This window comes from Saccopteryx leptura, chromosome 4, assembly GCF_036850995.1.
Source record: "Saccopteryx leptura isolate mSacLep1 chromosome 4, mSacLep1_pri_phased_curated, whole genome shotgun sequence".
Taxonomy (NCBI): Eukaryota; Metazoa; Chordata; class Mammalia; order Chiroptera; family Emballonuridae; genus Saccopteryx; species Saccopteryx leptura.
Window position 1 is genome coordinate 191978612 of NC_089506.1, and position 26814 is coordinate 192005425.

The 26814-nt window shown below is 45.2% G+C and overlaps 1 protein-coding gene across 5 annotated transcripts; it reads right to left on the reverse strand.

Annotated features, from left to right (window-relative positions):
- Positions 1-1790: 1790 nt before the first annotated feature.
- On the reverse strand, positions 1791-14812 carry TBL2 (transducin beta like 2). 5 transcript variants are annotated; one of them, XM_066382380.1, is made up of 9 exons: positions 14627-14811; positions 13006-13136; positions 12566-12750; positions 11950-12101; positions 10354-10480; positions 9805-9957; positions 9378-9580; positions 8832-8970; positions 2166-2252 (listed from the first exon to the last, which is right to left on the reverse strand). In XM_066382380.1, exons 1-8 carry the CDS (start codon positions 14754-14756, stop codon positions 8870-8872), a joined length of 1182 nt encoding a protein of 393 aa, XP_066238477.1. In that variant the 5' UTR covers positions 14757-14811; the 3' UTR covers positions 2166-2252; positions 8832-8869. The 5 variants fall into 5 exon arrangements, with proteins under 5 accessions (XP_066238473.1, XP_066238477.1, XP_066238476.1 ...); XM_066382379.1 differs by lacking the exon at positions 2166-2252 and adding an exon at positions 3517-8275; XM_066382376.1 differs by lacking the exon at positions 8832-8970 and having other exon boundaries at positions 1791-2252; positions 14627-14812.
- Positions 14813-26814: the final 12002 nt, after the last annotated feature.

Below are 26814 nucleotides of genomic sequence, written 5' to 3' on the forward strand. Positions count from 1 at the left end.
TCTTCCACTGCACACAACCAAACTAGTTCGCCCATATTGTCCCTAAGTACAATGCTAATGGCTTATGCCGAAGCACTCATGTCTCATTTTTTTAAAGTTTTTATTGGAGTGAGCATCATAAACTCGAAACGTCGTATGTTGAGACTATCGTAACCCGTGGACCCTCTGTATATGACTATCTAACCACCAAGCGTATATCCGATACTAATACAAAATAATATTAAAAGTAAACTGTAATTGAAAAATAAAAATGAAAAAAATCTCCATACACAAGACACTATCCAGGGCTTCAGTATCACTGAAAGATCAGCAAATGAAGGAAGCTCCCGAGGCTGGGTGCAGGCAGTGAGAAGACTGTACTGCCCCTGGGAAAGTAGTCATAATGAGGGTGAAGAGGAACAGAAGGGTCCTGGGGATGTGACTGCCCACTGTTAGGATGAGAATGACTTTTTTTTTTTCTTTAGAGAGAGAGGATAGAGAGAAAGAAGAGGAGGAGCAAGAAGCATCAACTCATAGTAGTTGCCTCTCATATGTGGCTTGACTGGGCAAGCCCAGGGTTTTGAACCAGTAACCTCAGCATTCCAGGTCCACGCTTTATCCACTGTGCTACCACAGATCAGGCAAGAATGACATCTTAATCTCTCTATGTATTGTGTAATTTAAAAGCCTACAGCTCTGCCAAATAGCTCAATTGGTTAGAGCATCATCCTGAAGTGCAGAGGTTGCCGGTTCAACTCCTGGTCAGGGCACATACAGGAGTGACTCCATGGTCCTGTCTCTTTGTTTCTCTCCCTTCTCCTTTGGCTGAAATTAAAAAAAAAAAAAAGGTCTACAAGCCAAGTCTGCTCCTGACCCTCATCTTTTTCCTTTTTTTATATTTATTTTGATTTTAGAGAGAGAGGAAAGAAAAGAGAGAGACCCACACAGGAACACTGATCTGTTCCTGTGTGTGCACTGACCAGGGATTGAATCGGTAACCTCTGCGCTTCAGGACAATGCTCTAACCCAGGGGTCCCCAAATGTTTTACACAGGGGGCCAGTTCACTGTCCCTCAGATGGTTGGAGGGCCAGACTATAAAAAAAACTATGAACAAATCCCTATGCACACTGCACATATCTTATTTTAAAGTAAAAAAACAAAATGGGAACAAATACAATATTTAAAATAAAGAACAAGTAAATTTAAATCAACAAACTGACCAGTATTTCAATGGGAACTATGGGCCTGCTTTTGGCTAATGAGATGGTCAATGTCTGGTTCCATATTTGTCACTGCTAGCCGTAACAAGTGATATGACGCGCTTCCGGAGCCATGATGCATGTGTCCCCCGTTACCGGAAGTAGTACTGTAAATGAGTGAAGCCGTGCTTTGTGACGTCGCCACATACAGCACTCCAGGAGCATCCTGTGCTCCTCTCACTGACCATCAACGAAAGAGGTGCCCCTTCCGGAAGTGCGGTGAGGGCCGGATAAATGGCCTCAGGGGGCTGCATGCGGCCCACAGGCCGTAGTTTGGGGACCCCTGCTCTAATCAACTAAGCTATCAGCTCAGGGACTGACCCTCATCTTAAAGCAGACTTAGGTTTTGGGAGTTTTAAGGACATGCCTGAACTCACGCCCTGGTTAAAGGCTGTACTACCTTCCCAGTTAGGTGTTGGAAATGAGCCCTTGAGAAGGGAGGTGTCCAGGAGAGCCCCCAAAGAGGCACTCAGTGATTGCAAGGCCTGAGGCAACTGTGGAAGTTTCTAGAAAGGTGGAAGTTCCTTTTTTTAAATGTTTATTTTATTGATTTTAGAGAGGAAGGGAGACAGAAACATCAATCTGTTCCTGTATGTGCCCTGACTGGGGATTGAACCAGCAATCTCTGTGTTTTGGGACAATTCTCTAACCAACTGAACTATCCAGCCAGGGCTGTAAGTTCTTTAATTCAACTGGCACAAATAAATGACATTACAATGTGGTGCCCTCCCGACAATGAAGGAACAGATAAATGAAAATACAATACAGTGTGGGGTAGAGATAGAGGAATATATGGTCTATGGAAGCACTGAGAAGCCAGTAAGTTAGTCTGAGGTAGTGAGGGAAAGGCAGTTTCCAGACTCCTGAGAGAGCTGAGGTGATGGCCATGTGACCAAGGACAAGAGCTGGGGAATTTCTGGTGTCAAGCAAGGAGTGAGACAGTCCCCTGGAGGGTCCCTGGATGGCTCCCCTGCAGTTTCTTCTCCACTGGGAACAAGCAAAGAAACACTCACCTGTAGGGATAGAAACATATTCTCAGGCTGGGCAACAGCATCTGGATAACACTCAAAATCAAGGCAGAAGAGCACAGTTGCAACGGTTCCCAAACTCTGGTTTGGAACCAGAATCACCTGAGGGCTAATAAAGAGACTTGTTAAAGCAGGACAGGACCTTTGTAGTTATGCCCAGGTCCCAGGTGATTCTATCTGCCGCAGCTTGAGAACTGTTATAAATCTGAGCTCTCTGACTCATGGGTTTGAATCCCAACTCAGCCATGCACCTCCTAAGTGACCTGGCAATTCTGTAGATTCCCCATGGTAACACAGAAGTTATAATAGTATCTATTCTCATAGAACTGCTGGGAGGGTGAAATAAGTTATCGCAATAGCACTGAGAACGGTGTCTGAGTACCATACAAATGTTTGCCATTATTGAATGTTTTAGCTGTGACAGAAAGGTACCATTAAGGAAGAAAAAAAGAGTAAAAACAGAGGAAGAGAGGAGGGAGGGAGGGAGGGGGAGGGGAAGGCAGGGGAGGGGAGGGGAGGGGAGGGAAGGGAGGAAGAGGAAGAGGAAGAGGAAGAGGGAGAAAGAAACTGCAGGGAGAAAAAGTGAAGTGTGGTTAACACAGAGATTGTGTTAGACATGAGAGGACTCCTTTTGGAAGGACCAAGTCTTGGCCCTCTTCCTGCCATGCCCTTCTCCACGAGGCACAGACCCTGAAGGACCAGAGAAATGTGACTACTCAGAGCTTGTGTAAGTACTTCACCCACCAGACCACAGTCCTAAGGCCTTGGAATTCCTGCCCAAACAGACCCAAACCTGCTTCCAGGGCCTGTCTGAACCTTTCCCTTGGATTTACTTCTCCGAAGACAGTGCTGCCATGGTGCACACCATAAGGCTCAAGGGGTAGTGGTTCTCAGGGATATGATGGCACTTGGAGGTGTAGGCTGGATTATCCCTTGCAATGTGGGAAAGAACCAGGTAGGAAGAAAGAGAAACAGCTCTTGACTATGGGATGGCCTGCTATGACATCACATTGTGGCAGACTTGAGAATTCTAAATTCAAACTTGGCCTTCCAGGATGTTGTACCTATCAAGATAGGATCGAGTATATTTGAGCTCAGTTTGATAACTTAAGACATGGCATATGGGCCCCATTTGTATTCTTCTTGCCTCTGGGAACAGGACTGATAAAGGTATATACCTTGGTACCAGACAGGTTTAAAAGGCGAAAGATTTATACGATATGAAGAGAAACAAGAGTATCCAGACAGGTTTAAATTAAAACTGGGCATGTCATTTATTGGTTATGCGCCTTGGACAATGTAATACTAATGTTAAAGCTTTTTCAGTTACAAGTATCCCGACTCAAATTGATTTAGTCATAAACAGGAATTTATTGGCTTTTATAACTGACAAGTCTGGTGGAGAGAACCTTAGGTGTGTCTGGATCTGCCAGTCCAAACAGTATCCTCAGCATGTGGTCTCTACATCTTTCCCATATTAGCTTCATTCTCAGGCAGGACTACACATAACAAGCTTATATCCTACTCACTAGGCAATCCCAACAGAAAAGAAATTTTCACTTTTCTAAAATTCTGGCATAGTCCAGGGATCTGCTGATGCTTATATATCCACTATGGAGCATCTGGGTCTGTCCCATATAATAAATCACATGGATCAAGAGTCAGAGGAATGGTAGTTCCCCAAATAAAAACATGTGGTTACTGGGAGAATGGCTGAGGCAAAAACAATAGCAAGTTGGTAGGGATTAAATACTTAGCACTTGATGTTAGGCAGTATTAATAATGTGATCACAAAAATACAAATGGGCTCAAATTGGTCTTGTATACAGAATAGAAAGCAAGTAGAAACCACACTCATTTTCCAACTGCCCTGAGTTCTGACAGTTGTAGCTGAAATAAAGAAAATTCAGTCACACTCTCAGAAGACATTCACAATTTTGTGTGTATGAACCATGCTTTCAGTTGCTGCGGCTGCTTCTGTAGTGCCAACCGGTGTCCATCCATTGGCCTTATCCTGAAGAGCTGGGGTTGAAACCAAGCCATGCTCACCAGAAAGATCCATATTTTTGGAATTTTGTAGAGTACATGAATTCTCAAATTATTATTTTTTATATTTTCTTTTTTTTTACAGAAGCAGAGAGAGTCAGAGAGAGGGATAGATAGGGACAGACAGGAATGAAGAGATGAGAAGCTTCAATCATCAGTTTTTCCTTGCAGCACCTTAGTTGTTCATTGATTGCTTTCTCATATGTGCCTTGACCACGGGCCTTCAGCAGACCGAGTAACCCCTTGCTCGAGCCAGCGACCTTGGGTCCAAGCTGGTGAGCTATGTTCCAACCAGATGAGCCTGCGCTCAAGCTGGTGACCTCAGGGTCTCGAACTTGGGTCCTCCACATCCCAGTCCGACACTCTATCCACTGTGCCACCACCTGGTCAGGCAATCCTCAAATTATTAAGTTCCTTAATATGGGCCCAACTTGGGACAGTGTTGGGTCTATCTAGTGCTTTATGAAGTAACCTACCATCACTGATAATTTATCGAATTACAATAGTATGTACTTCCAACTTACCTCCTATAATTTCTGATTATAAAACAATCATTTAAATATGAATATACCGGTAATTACCTTAATGAAAACTTACCAAGACTATCAATAAGCATTTAAACATACACTTTAGTGGTTTAAATATTTTATTTTTGATAACTGATAAAAATAGGCTATATACCACCATTTTTAATATTTGCCTAACTTTTTAATTTTATTTTTTTAGCAAGAGAGACAGAAGTTGAGATAGACAGGAAGGGAGAGATGTGAAAAGCACCAACTTGCAGTTGCAGCACTTTAGTTGTTCATGATTGCTTTTAACATGTGCCTTGACTGGGGGGCTCCAGCCAAGCCAGCGACCCCTCGCTCAAGGCAGCAACCATGAGGTCATGTCTATGATCATACACTCAAGCTGGGGACTCCCGCACAAGCTGGTGAGCCCATGCTCAAGCCAACAACCTTGGGGTTTCAAACTTGGGTCCTCCATCCACTACGCCACCACCTGGTCAGGCCTCAAATTTTTATTTTGAAAAATTTCAAAACCATAGAAGGTGAAATAGTAATATTCAAATATTAATGCTGCCTTCACAAACGAGGATTTTTGATCAAGATAACAGAGTAGCCTCTGCTCTATGTTAACGTGCAGATACCTTCTCCATGCTTACTATAGAAATAGGCTCATTTTTAGTGAGAGGAGCGTTCTGTCCTCAGGAAGTCTCTGTAATCACTTTTTCTGTAGTGTTTTCACTCAGCTCATTAGAAACACAGGACAGGATTTACTCCCATTTTACAGATGATGAAAGGAGGTCAAATAATCTACCTGTGCAAGGTCTTAAATCAGTAAGTGATCCAGCTGAAACTGGAACCAAAGACTTCCAACTTCAGTAACTCAACCTTCTATGGTCACCTCCTCTCCTGGATATACAGTGAGAGTAAGGCCAGAGCCAAGCAGATAGGCAAAGAAACATTTTAGTCTCATTCTCCTCTGACAATCAAAAAGCTAATATCCACCAGGGCCCATGTATATAGCATTATTAATCAGAAATCTGTTATTAGGAACATAAAATAACAGTGTAAACCAGGAGTGGGAGGAAATTCACAGAGGGAACTGAAATTTCTGTCAACTGCCCTGGTTTGAGTTCATTTATTGAGGGCTCATTCTGTCTCAGGTACTGTGCTTAGGATACAAAGCAAATCAGACAAACAAGGATTCTGCCTTTGTGGAACTCACATTCTAGTGGGTTAATGAACAATCCAGAAGCTGCCAATAAGAGATTGTTGGGCTGCATTTGGCCTACATTAGTGTTTTATTTGGTCCATACAGTGCTTAAAATTTTTTTTTTTTTTTTTTTTTGCATTTTTCCGAAGCTGGAAACGGGGAAGCAGTCAGACAGACTCCTGCATGCGTCCAACCGGGATCCACTCGGCATGCCCACCAGGGGGCGATGCTCTGCCCCTTTGGGGCGTCGCTCTGCTGCATCCAGAGCCATTCTAGTGCCTGAGGCAGAGGCCATAGAGCCATCCTCAGCTCCTGGGCCAACTTTGCTCCAATGGAGCCTTGGCTGTGGGAGGGGAAGAGAGAGACAGAGAGGAAGGAGAGGGGGAGGGGTGGAGAAGCAGATGGGCGCCTCTCTGTGTGCCCTGGCCGGGAATCGAACCCAGGACTCCTGCACGCCAGGCCGACACTCTACCACTGTGCCAACCGGCCAGGGCCAAATTTTTTTTTTATAATAAATTATCAACTTCTAGCTTCTCTGAAACAGGCAACTTCTGCTGGATTCCTGAATAACAAGTAGCAGCCACCACTGCCCCTTATCCAGGACACATGCCCTCTAGAGATCAATTCAGTCCCTACCATTTCCTACTGTCTATAGCCAGAAACATCCAATTCGTACGTTTACGTTGCCCACTTGATAACCATAAGCACTTAAACTGAAACCCCTGAAGCAAACAAATATCCAAACAAGGTAATCTCTGGTAGCACTAAGAAATACAAAGTAAATAAAATACCTTAATATGATCGATGTGATATGATTGGTGGAAAGGGCTACTTCAGATTGGCTGGTTAGGGAATGTCTCTCTGAAGTATAATTGAAACTGAGACCTGAATTATGACAAGTATGACAAGTCAGCCAACAGAAAAGAAAAATCCAAGTAGAGGGAACAACATAGGCACAAGTCTCCCTTGAGGCTGGAAATAAGTGGCTTGGTTAGGATACAGCAGGGTTGGGGTGGTTGGGAGAGTGGTAAAAATAACACACAAGAAGGAAGAAGCCAGATTATAGATGACCTTGTGGGCCATGGTGAGAATTTTGGATTTTTTTTTTTTTTACAGAGACAGAGAGAGTCAGAGAGAGGGATAGGTAGGGACAGACAGACAGGAACAGAGAGATATGAGAAGCATCAATCATCAGTTTTTCATTGCAACAACTTAGTTGTTCATTGATTGCTTTCTCATACGTGCCTTGACCACGGGCCTTCAGCAGACCAAGTAACCCCTTGCTCGAGCCAGCGACCTTGGGTCCAAGCTGGTGAGCTTTGCTCAAACCAGATGAGCCTGCGCTCAAGCTGGCGACCTCCGGGTCTCGAACCTGGGTCCTCTGCATCCCAGTTCGATGCTCTATCCACTGCGCCACCGCCTGGTCAGGCAGAATTTTGGATTTTATTCCAAGTGAGATGAGAAGCCTCAGGTTTTAACTGAGGAACAATGTGATCTCGTTTACATTTTCAAAAGATCACTGCAAATGTGGAAAAGTGATTTAATTATGCAAGAAAAGAAGGGAGACCAATGAGTAAGCTATACTATCCAGTAGGTGACAATGGGTAGGGCCAGGATGGTAACAGAAAAGATGGAGAGAAGTAGCAGATATAGGATATAATATAATCTGGAGTATAACAAACATAACTTTTTGGTGGAGTGGACAGAAGCAGTAGTAGTGGGGCAGAGGGAGCAATGAAAGAGAATAATTAAGAATAATTCTAAAGCTGTGGCTTGTTCAAACATTCATGTGAATTGGAGGTGAGTAAGGGAGGTCCCAATTTACGAAGAAATAAGAATCTGATTTGGATGAATAAATTTTTCCTACACTCAAGTCTTCTAGATTCGTCATTCCTTTATTTTATTTTCTGCATTCAAGTAGTCATCAAATCCGAAAATTCAAACTTCTAAATACCTAATCTTTTATCAAATCTATCCCTTCAATTTCAACTTCATCTCTATTGCCTTTGTTGTGGTTCAATCCTTTCTCTTACCTTGACTTTTACCACAGCCTTTTATAGCTATGAATAAACTAACAAAAAGCATTTAAAATTAAGCATTTAATAGGCAAGTATCCACTTTCCCACCAGCTATCTTTGATGGCAGAGATATTCGTACTTATCTCCAGTGTGCTGGGCAGAGAGAGTAGGCACTCAAACGTTGAATGAACTGAAAAGGGATCCCCTCCAATAGGATATAACCTCCTGAAAGAGAAGACTCCATTTTGGGATTCTATGATTTCTCCACACAATTTAAAGCAGAACCAGACATGAAATGTATGATCCCAAAAACTTCATCTTCCTAATGGGTGTGTTTCTTCCTTTCCAATTTAGTTTCAAATTACAGTAGAGACCCACTTTTATCCAGTAGTTAATATTGGTATTGGAGAATAGATAACATATATTATATACTCTTTTCTATTTTCTTCTAAATCTAAGGACTTTATACTCTCATATCCCCATGTCCTTGTAAGTAGGTCAAAAGATGATTATTCTCCATTTTACAAGTAAGAAAACTGAGGCACAGAATGAAATCCCTTACTGTTTGGTGTTAGCTGCTTTGCCTAGATTAAGATTAGCCTTTCCCTGACCCATATCACAGTTCTGTATTTGCAACACAGCCCAATCTCCCACCCCTACAACACTGCTGGTCAATACTCAGGCATTCTTTAGATTTTGCCTCCACAATTACAAACTTCTTTGGGTACCAGGGCGTGTTGCCACAAAGTCAAAGGCCATGTTCCCTGTCTCTTCTACTTACCACTCTCCTCAGTATCCAGTGAGGACAGATTCCACCCCTTAGGCCCAGGGAAAAACATCTTGGTCCTTATCCTGGGAGGTCCCATAAGGCCAGGAGTCACAACCAGCGAGAAGAAAGAGATCTACGTAGGTAAGAACAGCTTCAATGGAAAAAAGGAAATAGGGCCACCATTAAAGAAATCAGGATGCCCCTTTCAAAAGGTTTCCAGCTCAGGAGTGCCCAGGAAGGAAAGTGGCAGCAGTACTGGCAGCAGAAGGCCAGACCTTCCTGCTGCATCCTCCCAGAGTCATTTCTTTAAGGCGCGCAGGCTCTTCAGGGCCTCCTGGGCCTGGGTCAGCTGCTGTTGCAGCCTCTGGCGGGTGCTCTCATTGGAGGCCCGCTTCAGGAGGCCCTGCATTTCTTCTACCACTGCCCGGTAGCCCGGGGTGTTATGGAACAGCCGCACTGCCCGGTCCCCACAGGAGGCCAGAAGCCGGCCAGTAATGTCAAAGGACAAGTCACTGATATACTCCCCATGGACCTGCTCAAAGCACTCCTCCTTCTCACCCCGCCGGGTATTGTAGAGATGAATACTGCTGCCACTGGCCAAGGCCAAGACCTGGGCATCAGGGGAGAGTGCCAGGCGACAGGGGGTGGTGCTCGCCTCTTCAAAGCGGCCTGTCCTCAGCAAGTAGGGGTCCTGTTGCTTCTTGTATTCCACATCTGTGTCCCACAGTTTCCATGTACCATCTTTGGAGACAGAGGCCATCCTGTAGCATAGAAAATCAAAGCTCTCGAGTCAATACACCCAGAGAAGAGGGCACTGGGGCAGCACTAAGGGCTCCAACTAGGAAGCCAGCTCCACTGCTATGTCTACGTCCTGCTGAGGGTCAGACACCCCACCCACTTCAGAGCTGCTGCAGAGATAGGTAGAAAGACCCTGTTACCAAGAGGGGCTGAGAGCCACTGGTAAGAAATCAGAGAATTCACTCACCTCCGGGAGTCATTGGAGAAAGCAAAGAAGTGGACAGCTGCCGAGTGGCCCTTTAGTTCAAAGGCTCGTACAACCTCTTGGAAATCGCCTTTTTTCCCAAAGCAGACTTCCCAAACTTTGACATCCGGGGTGAAGCCACATGACGCCACAAACCTACCATACAACCCAGGTTTCTTTAAAACTTAATTTTAAGGGCATCTTATTTCTGCAAACCAATAAGCCTCTTCCTTGAGAAATTCAATACTCTTATATCTCAATATCATTATCTTTTTTTTTCTCTTTTTAAGTGTCACTATCTTTTTAAAGTGTTTTTATATACATGAATCTATACACATGATTCATCCACAGAGCCATGCGGTAAGATACACAGTACCACCATTCAATCTTTTAAAAACTATAGATGAAGAAATAGAGACTAAGAACTTAAATCTAGGTGTCCTAATACCATATTGTATGCATTTTCCCTATTTGCAGCTGGCTCACTTCTCTGTCCTTAGCCCCCACCCCAACCTATATCCATCCCACATTCTAAAGTCCCTCCTTCCTCACCTGCTACAGTGGGATATAGCAGCATGTGTATTATTCATCTGGTTGGTGTTAATGGTAGACAACACCTGACCTTTCAGATTCCATATGAGGATAGTTGTGTCACTGGAGACAGTCATGATGAACTTTCCTGAGGAATGAAGGGAATGAAATAAGCTGAGGTCAATTACCTGACCAACTGTCAATCTCCAAGAAGACACTTATGAAAGCCTCTGCTGCTCAAAGTATCCATGCTCCTTTCCAGGCCAAGGGTCAACACAGATAAAGACTTTGCTGCCCTGGCCGGTTGGCTCAGCAGTAGAGCGTCAGCCTAGCGTGCGGAGGACCCGGGTTCGATTCCCGGCCAGGGCACACAGGAGAAGCGCCCATTTGCTTCTCCACCCCTCCGCCGCGCTTTCCTCTCTGTCTCTCTCTTCCCCTCCCGCAGCCAAGGCTCCATTGGAGCAAAGATGGCCCGGGCGCTGGGGATGGCTCTGTGGCCTCTGCCTCAGGCGCTAGAGTGGCTCTGGTCGCAACATGGCGACGCCCAGGATGGGCAGAGCATCGCCCCCTGGTGGGCAGAGCGTCGCCCCTGGTGGGCGTGCCGGGTGGATCCCGATCGGGCGCATGCGGGAGTCTGTCTGACTGTCTCTCCCTGTTTCCAGCTTCAGAAAAAATGAAAAAAAAAAAAAAGACTTTGCTAAAGAATCTGACTCTAGGCCCTGGCCGGTTTGCTCAGTGGTAGAGCGTCGACCTGGCATGCAGGAGTCCTGGGTTCGATTCCTGGCCAGGACACACAGGAGAAGCGCCCATCTGCTTCTCCACCCCTCCCCCTCTCTCCTTCCTCTCTGTCTCTCTCTTCCCCTCCCGCAGCCAAGGCTCCATTGGAGCAAAGTTGGCCCGGGCACTGAGGATGGCTCCATGGCCTCTGCCTCAGGCACTAGAATGGCTCTGGTTGCAACAGAACAACGCCCCAGATGGGCAGAGCATTGCCCCCTGGTGGGCGTGCTGGGTGGATACCGGTCGGGCGCATGCGGGAGTCTGTCTGACTGCCTCCCCGTTTCCAACTTCAGAAAAATACAAAAAAAAAAAAAAAAGAATCTGACTCTTACTTGCCTTCCCTGGGGATTTACTATGGCTCCCAGACTCCAGGGAAACACAGTCAGAGCCCCTTTATCACTGCTGGGGGCTGAGCATAAAACTGACAGGCAGCATTAACTCCTTCAGTATATGTACCATATTCCCCCATGTAAAAGATGCACCCTAATTTTGGGGCCCAAAATTTGAAAAAGAAAAAAAAGTATTACATAAAGTTATTGAACTCAACTTTTATTCATCGTAAAATTCATACAACTCCTCCTCACTGTCAAAACTCCCATCCCTTAGCTTGTTCTCATCTGTGTCTGATGATGAATCACTGTCTTCAACAATGAGCGCAAAAACAAGCGTGAAAAAGTGGGAAATGCAAGTAAAAAAAAATCTACATCCATTTTACTAGGCGCATCCAGTTTTTAGACCCCAAAACTTTTGAAAACTGTGCATCTTATACATGGGAAAATACAGTAACTAGGGCCATTCCCTCCTGCTGTGGACAAGCACCACCCCCTGAATGCCTCTTACCTGTATCAGCAATGCCAATGTTGATAACAGGTGCTTTGTGCTTTTTAGGAAAGTCCTCTGGTGTGGCTGTGAAGGTATATCCCCCATCCTCTCGCTTGGTCATCTTGAAGACACGGAGGGTGTCTTCATTGGCCAGCCAGACAATGAAGGCTCTAAAGACAGGAGGCAGGCGAGGAAGTCATTCACCCATTTGGACAAGGAGGCCTGTGTGTGCCAGGTCCTATGCTGCTAGATTCTGAGGAAAATCAAGATCTCCCCTCATTCTCTACAGTTCAGCCTCACAACTTACCCCTTGGTTCAAAATCTCTTACAACTCTTTTAAGATAGAACTCTAATAGCTTTTGTTCCTTTAGTGTCTCTCTAGAGTTTAGAAAATCATTATAGCTTCCAAGACTAGTCTGGAAGCCAGATTTTGGTACTTCCTAAGTTGCTTCTTTGCTATACAGCCTCCATAGCCCTTTAGGGAGCTCCAGGCAGCGCTCAATCTGTCTGGATGGTCTCACTCTGCTACCCAAAGGGAAATCCTGGGTCCCCACCCTCACTATCCCAACCCAAGTATGAGAAGACCATAAGCCTGGGCTTCTGCAGGCAAACCTAAGGCTTCATCCTGTCCCACCTGCAGTCAGGGCTGAAGCGCACCAGGGTGGCATGGTCCAGCTCCACATTGGCTCTCATGCTGCGATGCTCCCGTTGCAGGAAGTCCTTTGTGCTCCAGATGCGGACGGTGCGATCATCTGCACAGGTGGCCAGGTACTTGCCATTGCTGCTAAAGTCCATGCAAGATATGTTCCCACTGTGGCTCTAGGGGGAAGGGTTGCATGAAGTGTAAACAGGAATCCCTTGGGCAGATGGGGAACCCCAAAGTGCAGCCATGACTCCAGGGCCCTGTTGCCTGGATTAATAGCAAGATGCTGATGGGATATGATGAGAAGGGATAGAACGGAGCGTCCAGACTGACTTTGGTCAGAGACCAAAGGGTCTGTAAAATGCAGAGAACACTACAAAGGAAAAGCTTGCGGAGTCTCTGTATGTGTGTTGTGCACGGTATCCATGTACCTTCAGTGCTGCAGCCAGGAGGTGGTGGGTGAAATTGTGTTGCTGAGGCTTCTCCTTGCGAATACGCTGTTGCTGTTTCTGCTTCTTGGATCGCAAGGACTTGTCAAGTGGAAATCCATTTGCTTTTTGGCCTATAAGGAAGGGCCATGTAATCCATCCATTACTCACTAAGTAAGCATTTACTGACCACCTATAACTGGCCAGCTATTGAGAGGAGCAACAAGAGATGATCAGATATGGCCCATGTCCTCAACAAGAGTGAGCGATGTAGGCAAAAACAGAGGCTTTGGAATCAGGAGTGGGTTTGGATTGTGATCTTGAGGAGACTGCTTGCTGTTAGTCCATATAGCACCTCAATGAAAATTAGAAAAGGCACCTTCTATAGGCTGACACAGCTCAGTGAGTAGACAGCATAGCCAGCGGAGTGCAGATCCTCGGCCAGACATCCCTACATAGGGAATAATGTGCACAACTGAACCTGGTAGCCCCAACCTTGAGTCAGTTACTCAAATTGTTCCGGGACTTGGTTTCCTTAAAGTTGTGAGAATTGGATAACATACACAAATGAAAGCAGAGTACCCAGTAGAAGCATTAAAGGCGCAATGGACTCAGAACTGAAGGATGAGAGACAGTCAATGTGCACTGAGTTAACCTGTGCCAGAAACGGTGCCAGTTACTTTTGACTAAAATAGCTAATTTAATTGAGAATCATGCCAGGTGCAAAGTTGGCATGTGTTAGATCACTGCCGACACTCCTCAATTCCTACAGGAGAAAAACTCTTTGAGTCCCAGTCACAAAGATGACCACAATCTGCCCTCTGCTTACCTCTCAAAGCCTTGTCTAACCCCCCCCCCCTACTCCCCCACCCCAGCGCTGCCCTCCCACTGAAGTCATACCAAATGCTGTTGAGGGCTCCTTGCCTTTCTGCATGTTGCTATTGCCAGAAATGTTCTTCCTTCCTTGGCCTCCTGGCAAACTCTTACATATCAATGCTTTAAGACCACATCTTACGTGTTCTCCACTCTCTTTGAAGACACCCCCTCCCTCCACCCCCCACCACAGAAGCAGGGCTGACCACTCCCACTACTGGGTTTCCTGTTTGTAGTACTGACCTATTCTACGAAAGCCATTCCATTTATTTTTGACCTACATTTTTAGATGTTCTTCTCCATTCCCCACAGTGGAATCCCTAAAGGGAAAAGACCTCAAAGCCTACTGACTTAGTGGGTCCACAATAAATCAGGAAACTAGTCAGAATGCTTACAAATGAACGTCGGTTTGTCCCTCACTTCCCTGCCCATTTTCATAAAATAAGGAACAAGGAAGCGAACTTGGGAGTTTAGAAGCAATCTCTCAGCAACCCTCGAAACAAGCAGAGACTCCAAAAGGCAAAGTGGCTTGGCCTTGGCCACCGAGAAAGGGGCAGTGTGGGACCAGTCTTGCCGAAGGGGCGCGACCAGCCGGCACATCTTGTCGGAAAGCGAAGCTCATTTCACAAGAGGAGAAACTGAGGCTCAGGAGACTACGGCATATCCGCGGGCCAGACCGCAGGTTGGACCACTAGGAGGTCGGAAGCGAGGGCCCCGCGGGTTGCCCCAAGCCCTCCCCAGCCCCACTAACCGGCAGACCGGCTGCACGTCTCCTCCTCTGCGCGCAGCCACCCTCGCGCTACCGCCGCCGTCGCCATCAGGGCTAGCAGCCCGAGCAACAGCGACAACCCCATCAACTCCGGCATCTGCGGCAGCTCCATGTTGGCGCAGCAGCTGCCACCTCAGCCTCTGGCTACGCGGGCTCCTGCACGTCACCACGGGGCCGCGCACGCACGCGGGGCGGGGCCTGACCGTTAGGAATCTCGAGGGTCGGGGTCCTGACCGTTGAAGCGTCAGGAGGGGCGGGGCCTTGCCTTTAGGGAAAAATCTTAGCAGGGGGTATTCAGATAAGCTTTTACTATTAATAGGGAAGGGAAATGGTAGTCCTGGAATTGGAGTGTGGTACGGCTTCAACAAAGACCTGAGAAGGAGGGATGCTATGCGGGAGGCAGGGCATATGCAAAATAAAAAGTAGCAGATAAGATTTCAAAGATCCAGTGGAGGTCAACCTTTTTACACTTGGGGAGCGATGAAAATATGAGAATTATTTTGTGGACTACTAAGGCAGAAATGAAAACCATTATTAGTATTTTGTGCACTCTCTCTTTTTTTTTTAGAGAGAGTCAGAGAGAGGGATAGATAGGGACAGACAGGAACGGAGAGAGATGAGAAGCATCAATCATCAGGTTTTCGTTTAGACACCTTAGTTGTTCATTGATTGCATTCTCATATGTGACTTGACCGCGGACTTCAGCAGACCGAGTAATCCCCTTGCTTGAGTCAGCGACCTTGGTCCAAGCTGGTGAGCTTTGGTCAAACCAGATGAACCTGCGCTTAAGCTGGTGACCTCAAGGTGTCGAACCTGGTGCCTCGGCATCGCAGTCTGACGCTCTATCCACTGTGCCACCGCCTGGTCAGGGGCGCACTATCTTTTAATTATAATACTATAAAATGAAAATTTTATAAAATAACCAAACAATAAAACATTTTTAATAGAATACAACTGAAATGTTTACAGAGCAATATTTAATTCAAGTAAAGCTAGTGTGAAATCTGCTGTTACTTCTTTGCAAGAACACTTGATAGCCTGACCTGTGGTGGCGCAGTGGATAAAGCATTGACCTGGAATGCTGAAGTTGCCGGTTCAAAAAAAAACAAACCCTGGGCTTGCCTGGTCAAGGCACCATATGGGAGTTGAAGCTTCCTGCTCCTCCCCACCTTCTCTCTCTCTCAATCTCTCTCTCTCTCTCTCTCTCTCTCTCTCTCTCTCTCTCAATCTTTCTCTCTCTCCTCTGAAATGAATAAATAAATAAAAATAATTTAAAAAAAAAAAAAGAACACTTGATAACCAAGACTGCAGTTTTGTTTCTGAGAAATGAAGTACTGCATTGAAATTCATTTGGTTTCTGTCTTTTATTAGTGATAGGGCTGAAAAAGTCTTCTCACAGTTTTAAATAACGTTTAAAACTTAATAGCTTTCTAACTAATAGATAGATATTTTTTTTAGTGGTATCTAAAACTGTAATAATTATTGCCTTTTATTTATTTATTTTTATTAAGTGGGAGGTGGGGAGGCAGAGAGACAGACTCCTGCATGTGCCACGACCTGGATCCACCCAGCAAGCCCGCTACAGGGGATATGCTCTGCCCTGTTTGGGGCTGCTGCTCCGTAGCTTGGCAAACAAACTATTTCATCACCTGAAGTGAGGCCATGGTTCCATCCTCAGCTCCCCAGGCCAACTTGCTGGAACCATTCAAGCAGTGGCTGTGAAAGGGGAAGGGAAAGGAGGGGAAGGAGGCGGAAGGGTGGAGAAGCAGATTGTAGGTTTTCCTGTGTGCCCTGACCAGGAATCGAACCTGGAACTTCCACATGCCAGGCTGATGATCTACTGCTGAGTCATCTGGCCAGGACCCAATGATTACATTTTATATTTTGGCACAAAAGTGACATCGGAATATAAATCTATCAGTTCTTTCTTTTCCCCAGTGATTAAGGGAGCAGGAGTTGATATCTTCCATGACTGGGTTATACTAATCCAGAGGTTACCTTTAGGGGATCCTCATTTTCAGGATGATAGTCAAAGTTTTGAACTAATGCTCTTAAATATTGACTTATTATATTAAAATGAATTCCAGTTGGTGTCTATAGCAATGAAAAAGTCTTGGAAAGGTGAAAACATTTCTACATCTTCTTCGTGTATGTGACTTTCTCAAGGACAAGTTTCTTTTTAAATGCATTCATCATCATCATCATCATTATTATTATTTTGCAAGACAGAGAGAAAGGGACAAAAACAGGAAGGGAGAGAGATGAGAAGCATCAAGTCATAGTTGCAGCACCTTAGTTGTTCATTGATTGCTTTTTCATAAGTCCCTTAACCAGGGACTCCAGCTGAGCCAGTGACCCCTTGCTCAAGCCAGTGTCCATGGGGTCATATCTATGATCCCACACTCAAATCAGGGGACCCCTCACTCAAGCTAGTGAGCCTGTGCTCAAGCTGGTGACCTCGGGGTTTCAAACCTGGGTCATCAGCATCCCAGGCCAACCCTTTATCCACTGCACCACTGCCTGTTCAGGCCATCCATCTTATTTCTTAACGTAAAAATGTTTATGTTAAACCCTGAAGAGAAATATTTAGTTCATTGAAGAGGCTAAATATACCCGCTATATATGTAAGCTTAGCCATCCATTCATCATCCAACAAAAGCTCTAATAATGCAGAGATTGCTTTTTTTTTTTTTTTTTTTTTACAGAGACAGAGAGAGAGTCAGAGTGAGGGATAGACAGGGACAGACAGACAGGAATGGAGAAATGAGAAGCATCAATCATTAGATTTTCGTTGTGCATTGCGACACCTTAGTTGTTCATTGATATGTGCCTTGACCGCGGACCTTCAGCAGACCGAGTAACCCCTTGCTTGAGCCAGCGACCTTGGGTCCAAGCTGGTGGGCTTTTGCTCAAACCAGATGAGCCCACATTCAAGCTGGCGACCTCGGGGTCTCGAACCTGGGTCTTCCACATCCCAGTCTGACGCTCTATCCACTGTGCCACTGCCTGGTCAGGCCAGAGATTGCTTTTGAAGAAACTGTTTCACTTCTCTCAGCTCAAAAAGATGTGAAATAACCCTTCCTCTTGAGAGCCATCTCACTTCCATACAGAGAAGGAAATGCTGGTGTTGTGAATCCATGCTTTTACAGTGTGTCATGAACAATCTGGAGTTCAAACCTCAACTATGGCCTGACCAGGCGGTGGCGCAGTGGATAGAGCGTAGGACTGGGATGCTGAGGACCCAGGTTCGAGACCCCGAGGTCGCCAGCTTGAGCGTGGGCTCATCTGGTTTGAGCAAAAGCTCACCAGCTTGGACCCAATGTCGCAGGCTCAAGCAAGGGGTTCCTCCCTCTGCTGAGGCCCGCCGTCAAGGCACATATTAGAAAGCAATCAATGAACAACTAAGGTATCGCCAAGAAAAACTGATGATTGATGCTTCTCATCTCTCTCCATTCCTGTCTGTCTGTCCCTATCTATCTCTTTCTCTGTTAAAAAAAACAAACAAAAAAACCTCAACTACTAATATCATTAATGATCTTTACTGCATCATTCATCACTGTTTTCAATTCAGGGGAAAATTTATTTACAATTAAATGCTCCAACTAAATCACACACTGAGTGAGCATTTCTGGATGTACAATATCCTTTGTTTTCACAACTACCTGAGTGATATCCAGTCATGCTCGCAGCACCGTCCATACACATTCCAATGACCTTTCCCTAGTACAGTACTCACTTTTTAAAATTTATTTATTCATTTTAGAGAGGAGAGAGAGAGAGAGAGACAGAGAGAGACAGGGGGGAGGAGCTGGAAGCATCAACTCCCATATGTGCCTTGACCAGGCAAGCCCATGGTTTCGAACCGGCGACCTCAGCATTTCCAGGTCGACACTTTATCCACTGCGCCACCACAGGTCAGGCCCTCACTTTTTTTTTTTTTAAGTGAGAGGAGGGGAAATAGAGAGACAGACTCCTGCATGTGCCCAGCAACCCCCATCTGAGTATCATGCTCAAATCAACAGAGCTATCCTCAGTGCCCAGGGCCAACTCTCGAACCAATAGAGCCACTGGCTGTGAGAGAAGTGAGAGAGAAGAGGGAGAGGGATGGTAAGAGAAGCAGATGGTCGCTTCTCATGTGAGCCCTGACCGAGGATTGAACCTGTGGCATCTGCACACTGGGCTGATGCTCTTCACTGAGCAAACTGGCCAGGGCCAGGACTCATTTTTTTCCCCTTTGTTTCCAAGTGAGAGGAGGGGAGATAGAAAGACTCCCGCATGCACCTCAACCAGGATCCACCCAGCAACCGTCATCTGGGGCCAATGCTCTGCTCATCGGGGGCCATGCTTGCAACTGAGCCATTTTTAGCACCTAGGGCAGAGACTCAGTACCCAGGGCTGATGCGCTTGAACCAACTGAGCCAATTGTGGGAAGGGGAGAGAGAGAGAGAAAGAGAAAAAGAGAGAGAGAGAGAGAAAAGAGGGGGTGGAGAAGCAGATGGTCTCCTCTCCTGGGTGCCCTGACCGGGAATTGAAACTGGGACATCCACACACCAGGCCAATGCTCCACCAATGAGCAAACTGGCCAGGGCCTAGTAGTCATTTTTAAAAAAAGATTTTATTGATTGATTTTAGAGAGAGGATAGAAAGGCGGGGAGTGGGGAGCTAGAAACATTAACTTATGTTAATGCTTCTTATATGTGCCTTGACTGGGCAAGCCTGGGGTTTTGAACTCACAACATCAGCATGCCAAGTTGACACTCTATCGACTGTACCACCACAGGTCAAACTGAAAGTACTCATTAAGAGTATTAAATTTCTCTGAACTAGAGGTCCGAATAGGTAGATCAAGACAACAGAATAATTCTTCCCTAAAGTCTTTATTGTCAATATACCTCACGAAGCAAAGTAGAAAGGCATTTTTACTCATATCAGTTGATTCATTAAGTTGAATGGCAAAACATTTCAATTTCTTTATCCCTTCTACAATTTGCTATTCAATATTATTAGTCAAATAACAATTCTTCTCTGAGCGATAGTGTCTGAAAACGGTATAGCCTCAAATTTTTGTGCAGCTTGGGGACCCCAAATTTCCTGAGTGACATCTAAGATGTAAGGCTTTACTAATTCTTTACCAATAGTGAATGGCTTTTTTATTTTTAATATTCAAAGGGCAGCTAAATAAGATATTCAAAGCAATGATTTGTCACCAGTCATCATTTGTTTCATTTGAATTTTTTTTTTAATTATAATTTTATTTTTTTAATGGGGCAACATCATTTGAATTTTTTGACTTTTCATTTGGTAGTGTAATTTTTTTTTTCTAAGTGAGAGGAGGGGAGGCTGAGAGACAGACTCCCACATGTGCCAGATAAAGTTTTATCACACTGCACATGATAGTTCATTATGGTGCAAGCTGGTAGTTTCCAAACACCACATGTACAATGCATTGAACACTACATAAGTTTGTCTGAACACTATTTGCACAAGTGTGAAAAAAATGAACTACAGATAGAAGGTGTGGGAGTTAGAGCCTGCACATAACCTAGCTGGCTGGAAATGGAAAATGGAAACATGCAACAAATAAAGGTTTTTTTTTTGTTGTTGTTTTTTCTTAATTATTTTTATTTTTTATTTATTTTAGAAAAGACAGAGAGAGAGAGAGAGAGAGAAGGGGGGAGGAGTAGAAAGCATCAACTCCCTCTCATATATGCCTTGACCAGGCAAGCCCAGGGTTTTGAACCAGCAACCTCAGCGTTCCAGGTCGATGCTGGATCTACTGCGCCACCACAGGTCAGGCCTTTGTTGTTTTTTTGTGTGTGACAGAGACACAAAACCTGGGTTTTGTGCATCCTAGTCTGATGCTCTATCCACTGCACCACTGCCTGGTCAAGCAAATAAAGTTTTATCTTACTAGCTGGTGCTTGATTTCTGAATTCCACATGTACAATGCATTGGATACTACATAAATTTGTCTGAATGCTTTTTGTCCATTGCGCATGATTTGTAAATGCTCTGTACAGTGCAGAGGTTTGTTCAAACAAGCCTACAAGTTCCAGAGATATCTAAGACAACCTCAATAGTATTTTCATTCATGATATAGGCCGATATAAGTGGCAATCACCCTGAGCATAAGTGGATGTGACTAAGATCACTGGGTCTATAATCTTCATAAATCAGATTAGTTAACTCTTTCACAGACTGACACAAAACTTTTGGCTGACTAGCAGTTGAAAAGCATGGGTCTAAGGGGCCTTGAGGGCCAGCTCAATCCAACAAGCAGAGATGAACCTCCACTGGTTATTACAGGGAGAATAGGGCTAAATTTGTGTTTTCAAGATTCTCTGGATGGACCAGTGTGTGTCAAGACCAACAACAGAAGGAAAACCAGGAGGTGTTTGCTAGGATCCGAGAGAGGGGTGATATGGGCCTGAACTTAAGGTTGGCCTAGGGAGTAAAGAGGAAGTTGAATTTTTTAAAAAATGTGCGTATTGGCTTGACCTGTGGTGGCGCAATGTAGAAAGCATCGACCTGGAATGCTGAAGTCACTGGTTCGAAATCCTGGGCTTGCCTGGTTAAGGCACATATGGGAGTTGATGCTTCCTGCTCCTCCCCCCCCCCCAAAGTCATAAATGTATGTATTGATTTGAAAGAGACATACTGATCTGTTCCTGTATGTTCCCTGACCAGGATCAAACCTGCAACCTTTGAGTACTGGGATGACACTCTAATCAACTAAGTTATCTGTCCAGGGCAAAGCTGAAGATTTTTTTTTTCAGGTGAGAGGAGGGGAGCTAGTGAGTCAGACTCCCACATGTGCCTCGACTGAGACCCACTTGGCAACCCCATCTGGAACTAATGCTTGAGTACTGAGCTATTTTTAGAGCCTGAGGCTGATGTGCTCCAATAGAGCTATCCTCAGCACCCAGGGCCACGCTCAAACCAATTGAGCCGCTGGATGCAGGAGGGGAAGAGGGAGAGAAGGGGGAGAAGGAAGGAGGAGAAGTAGATGGTTGTTTCTCCTGTGTGCCTTGACCAGGATTCAAACCCAGGACATCCATATGCCAGACTGATGCTCTATCCACTGAGCCACCAGCCAGCGCCAACTGAAGATTTTTGACAAAACGTTTCTTATTTTGAAATAATTAAAGACTCATAGGGAGTTGAAAAAAAAGTTCCAGGTACCCTTCACTCAGTTTCTCCCAATGGTAACATCTCGCATAAGTATAGTGTAATATCAAAACCAGGAAATTGGCATTGATACAATCTATAGAGCTTATTCAGATTTCACCAAAAAGGATGATATTCTGAAAGACTAAGAGAATTTGGATTAGACCCATTTCGCTGGAGAGGGAATGGCTCAATGGCTCCAGAACAGGCATGCTTTCTGGGCCTTCCGGCCTGAAACCCGCAGCAAGTAAAAGAACCAGAGTCAGAGATTCCAGAGCATCCTGGGGCTTTTCCTCCTAAATTTTTTAAAAAATTATTTTTATTTTATTTATTCATTTCAGAGAAGAGAGAGAGAGGGAGAGAAGGTGGGGAGGAGCAGGAAGCATCAACTCTCATATGTGCCTTGACCAGGCAAACCCAGGGTTTCAAACCGGCGACCTCAGCATTTCCAGGTCAAGGCTTTATCCACTGTGCCACCACAGGTCAGGCTTTTTCTCCTTAATTTGCTTTTGGAACTGTAGGCCCAGCCAAGAAACACTTTCTCTAACATCTAGAGACAAAACTGTAGTTTTAAGAAGAATCCTACTCACCAAAGCATTATTTATTTATTTATTTTTATTTGAGAGACCGACAGGAAGGAAGAGAGAGAAGAAACATCAACTTCTCATTGCAGCACTTTAGTTCATTGATTTCTTTTTCATATGTGCCTTGACGGGGTGGAGGTACTCTAACTGAGCCAGTGACCCCTTGCTCAAGCCAGCAGTCTTGGGTTCAAGCCAGTGACCATGGGTCATGTCTATGACGGCAACCCCACGCTCAAGCTGGTGAGCCGGCGCTCAAGCCGGATGAGCCTGTGTTCAAACCGGCAACCTCTAGTTTCAAACTTGGGTTCTCAGTGTCCCAGGTTGACACTCTTTCCCGCTGCACCACTGCCCGGTCAGGCTCACCAAGCATTTTGCATGTGACATTTATTGATCCAAGAGCTTTGCATTTCATTTAATCTTCTCACATTCTTTTCCCACAGATTAGGAGACTGATGCTCTAAGAGGCGCTCATTAAGTGACTTTTCAGAGGTCACACAGGTGAAGAGTGAACGTAGGTACACAAGCTGGTCTATGAGTCCAATCTATCCTTGTGGGAACAGAGAGAAGCAAGAGTAGAGTTCAGCTATGTACAGTTCAGTCAAGGATACAAGATTCTTTCCCATCATGAGTTCAGTTGATCTTTATAGAGACCTTTAAGATGCTATAAAATAACTTAAAAAAAGGTGGAAAAAAAACTAGGCTCCAGTTAAGTAACATACCCAAGGTCAACAAAGAAGCCAGGGATAGAGCCTAGAGTCAAACTTGGGTCTGCTACACTCCCAATGCATACTCCTCTCAGTGCACCATTGTGGTAAGTAAGGTCTTACTCTCATTCTCAGGCTCTGTTAGAAGCCAAGGCCAATATACAAAAGGATAACTAATGACACAAAGCAGGATTTGGCAATGTTAGGCAGATTAGGGAAGGAGATCTGCCAATGAATTTTTATTTTATTTTATTGATTTGAGAGAGAAAGGAAGGGAGAGAGAGAGGGAGAAGAGAGATGAGAAGCTTCAATTCTTAGTTGTTTCATTTTAGTTGTTAATTGATTGCTTCTCTTATGTGCCTTAACCAGGGGGCTCAAGCCCTGCCAGTGACCCCTTGATCAAGCCAGTGACCTTGGGCTCAAGTCAGCAACCTTGGGCTTCAAGCCACCAACCTTTGGGATCAAGCCAGCAACCGGGGGATCATGTCAATGATCCTATGTTCAAGCCAGTGACCCTGCACTCAAGCTGGCAAGCCCACTCAAGCCAACGACCTCGGGATTTTGAACTAGAAACCTCAGCATTCTGGATTGATACGCTATCCATTGTAAAACCATCCATCAGGCTTGCCAGTAGTTTTTTAAACTCTTTATTTTATTTTATTTTTATTTTTAATTTTCATTTATTTATTTTATTTTTTTTACAGAGACAGAGAGAGAGTCAGAGTGAGGGATAGACAGGGACAGACAGACAGGAACGGAGAGATGAGAAGCATCAATCATTAGTTTTTTCGTTGCGCATTGCGACACCTTAGTTGTTCATTGATTGCTTTCTCATATGTGCCTTGACCGCGGGCCTTCAGCAGACCGAGTGACCCCTTGCTGGAGCCAGCGACCTTGGGTCCAAGCTGGTGAATTTTTGCTCAAACCAGATGAGCCCACGCTCAAGCTGGCGACCTCGGGGTCTCGAACCTGGGTCCTCCGTATCCCAGTCTGACGCTCCATCCAGTGTGCCACCGCCTGGTCAGGCTTGCCAGTAGTTTTTGAGGGGCAGCAAGACCTGGCTGTACCTTCAGAGGTGTGCATTTAGACAAGTGAAACTGAGTCTACGAGGGACTTTTAGGTGGGACTCAAGACATGAGCAAAGACTTGGAGGAAGAAGTAATTGATTCTTATGCAAAAGGGAATCACTATGGGCTGCCTGTCTGGGTAAGTGTTGCAGATGGGGTCAGAGGAAAGAATGTTGTAGGAAAGGCATGTGCAGGAAGACAAAAACGTCTAGGCCTCCTTATGATCTAGCTATTCTACCTCTAGGAATTTACCCAAAGAAATCCAAAATACTAATTCAAAAGATTACATGTAACCTTATGTTCATTGCAGTATTATTTACAATAGCCAAGTTATGGAAGCAACCCAAGTGCCCATCAATAAACAAATAGATAAAAAACTGTGGTACAGGCCCTGGCCAGTTGGCTCAGCGGTAGAGCGTCTGCCTGGAGTGCCGAAGTCCCGGGTTCGATTCCCGGCCAGGGCACATAGGAGAAGCACCCATTTGCTTCTCCACCCCCCCCTTCCCCTCTGTCTCTCTCTCCCCCTCCCGCAGCCAAGGCTCCATTGGAGCAAAGATGGCCCGGGTGCTGGGGATGGCTCCTTGGCCTCTGCCCCAGGCGCTAGAGTGGCTCTGGTCGCGGCAGAGCGACGCCCTGGAGGGGCAGAGCATCGCCCCCTGGTGAGCGTGCCGGGTGGATCCTGGTTGGGCACATGCGGGAGTCTGTCTGACTGTCTCTCCCCGTTTCCAGAAAAAACAAAACAAAAAAAACTGGTACATATATTGAATGGAATATTACTTAGCCATAAAAAATGAAATCTTACCATTTGTGACAGCATGGATGAACCTAGAGAGTACTATGCTCAGTAAAATAAGTCAGTCAGAGAAAGACAAATACATCATGATTTCACTGATATGTGGAATCTAAAGAACAAAATAAATAAACAAAATTGAAACATACTCATAGACACAGAGAGCAAACTAGTGGTTGCCAGAGGGGAAAGGAATTGGGGACTGGGTTTTTGAAAGATGGAAGGGGAGGGGAATGGGAGAAAAAGATGAAGGGATTAAGAAGTACAATTTGGTAGTTACAGAATAGTCATGGGATGTAAAGTACAGCATAAGGAATACAGTCAGTAATATTGTAATAACTAGGTATGGTGTCAAATGGATACTAGATTTATCAGGGTGCTTACTTAGTAAGTTATATGATGTCTAATCACTGGGTTATACACCTGAAACTAATAAATTATTATATAAACTTTAATTGAAAAATAAAAAATTATTTAAAAAAACTAAAAAGGAAGAAAGAAAAGTTTAGGCCTGTCTCCCTCAAGTGTTGTAAAGGCAAAGCAGAATGAGGCATCTCAGGAACCCCTGGAAATTTAAGGCTTCTTAGAATGTAAAGGGAGGGAGGCTGTGGAGAGAAATGAGGCTGCAGAGGTAGCAGGACCCAGCTACAAAGCACCTGAAACATCAGATAAAAAACCTGGCCTCAGCCCTGGCCAGTTTGCTCAGTGGTAGGGCGTAGGCCCAGTGTGTGGATGTCCCAGGTTCAATTCTGGGTCAAGGCACACAGAAGAAGGAACCATCTGATTCTGCACTGCTCCCCCTCTCGCTTTTCTTTCTCTATCTCTCTCTTCCCCTCTTGCAGCCATGGCTCAGTTGGAGCAAGTTGGCCCCAGGTGCTGAGAATGGCTCCATGGCTTCACCTCAGCTGCTGAAATAGCTTGGTTGCTGAGCAACAGAGCAACAGCCCCAGATGGGCAGAGTATCACCCAGTAGAAGGCTTGCAGAGTGGATCCTGGTTGGGGTGCATGTGGGAGTTTGTCTCTCTGCCTCCCCGCTTCTCACTTAAGAAAAAAAATACCAGGCCTCGTCAGAGGGAAGCAGGCACCAAAGAAGCAGTGGAAGCATATTTTCAATTTGCAACTGAAGATCCACCTTGCATTGATTGGAGTCTTCCCTATCTCTCTGGCCTGTGTTAGGTGAAATGATAAATTTCATCATTGTTTAAGCAGTGGTTTTCAAAGTTTGGGCTCTGAACTGAGCATCATTAGAAATGCAAATCCTTAGACTCCATCCCTGACTTTGCTGACTCAGAAACTCTCGAGGCGGGGACCTGACAATCTATTTTAACAAGTCTGCTTAGGCCTGACCTGTGGTGGTGTACTGGATAAAGCGTAGAACTGGAACACTGAGGTCTCTGGTTCAAAACCCTGGGCTGGCCTGGTCAAGGCACATATGGGAGTTGATGCTTCCTGCTCCTGCCCCCTTTCTGTCTCTCTCACTTTCTAAAATGAATAAATAAAATATTTAAAAAATAAAAAGAAATAAACAAGCCCGCCTAGTGATTTCTGATGCACGTTAAAGTTTAAGAACCAGATTTAAACTAACTTGAGCTCCAGACATACATAATTTGCAGCTGCAGCTCAAAGTCTCTATTGCAGTGTTTCTTAACCTTGGCTGCATATTGGAATCACCTTAAAAAATGCTGATGTGCCTGACCAGGTGGTGGCGCAGTGGATAGAGCGTCGGACTGGGATGCCAAGGACCCAGGTTCGAGACCCCAAGGTTGCCAGCTTGTGCGCGAGCTCATCTGGTTTGAGCAAAAAGCTCACCAGCTTGAATCCAACGTCGCTGGCTTGAGCAAGGGGTTACTCGGTCTGC

Coding starts and splice junctions, on each gene's coding strand:
- TBL2 (XM_066382376.1), bottom strand. CDS start 14,756: ATGGAGCTGCCGCAGATGCCGGAGTTGATGGGGTTGTCGCTGTTGCTC. Junction 12,102..12,565: donor CGCTTCAGCCCTGACTGCAG/GTGGGACAGGAT, acceptor TCCTGTCTTTAG/AGCCTTCATTGTCTGGCTGG. Junction 2,253..9,377: donor TCTCTACAATACCCGGCGGG/GTGAGAAGGAGG, acceptor CTATCCCTACAG/GTGAGTGTTTCTTTGCTTGT.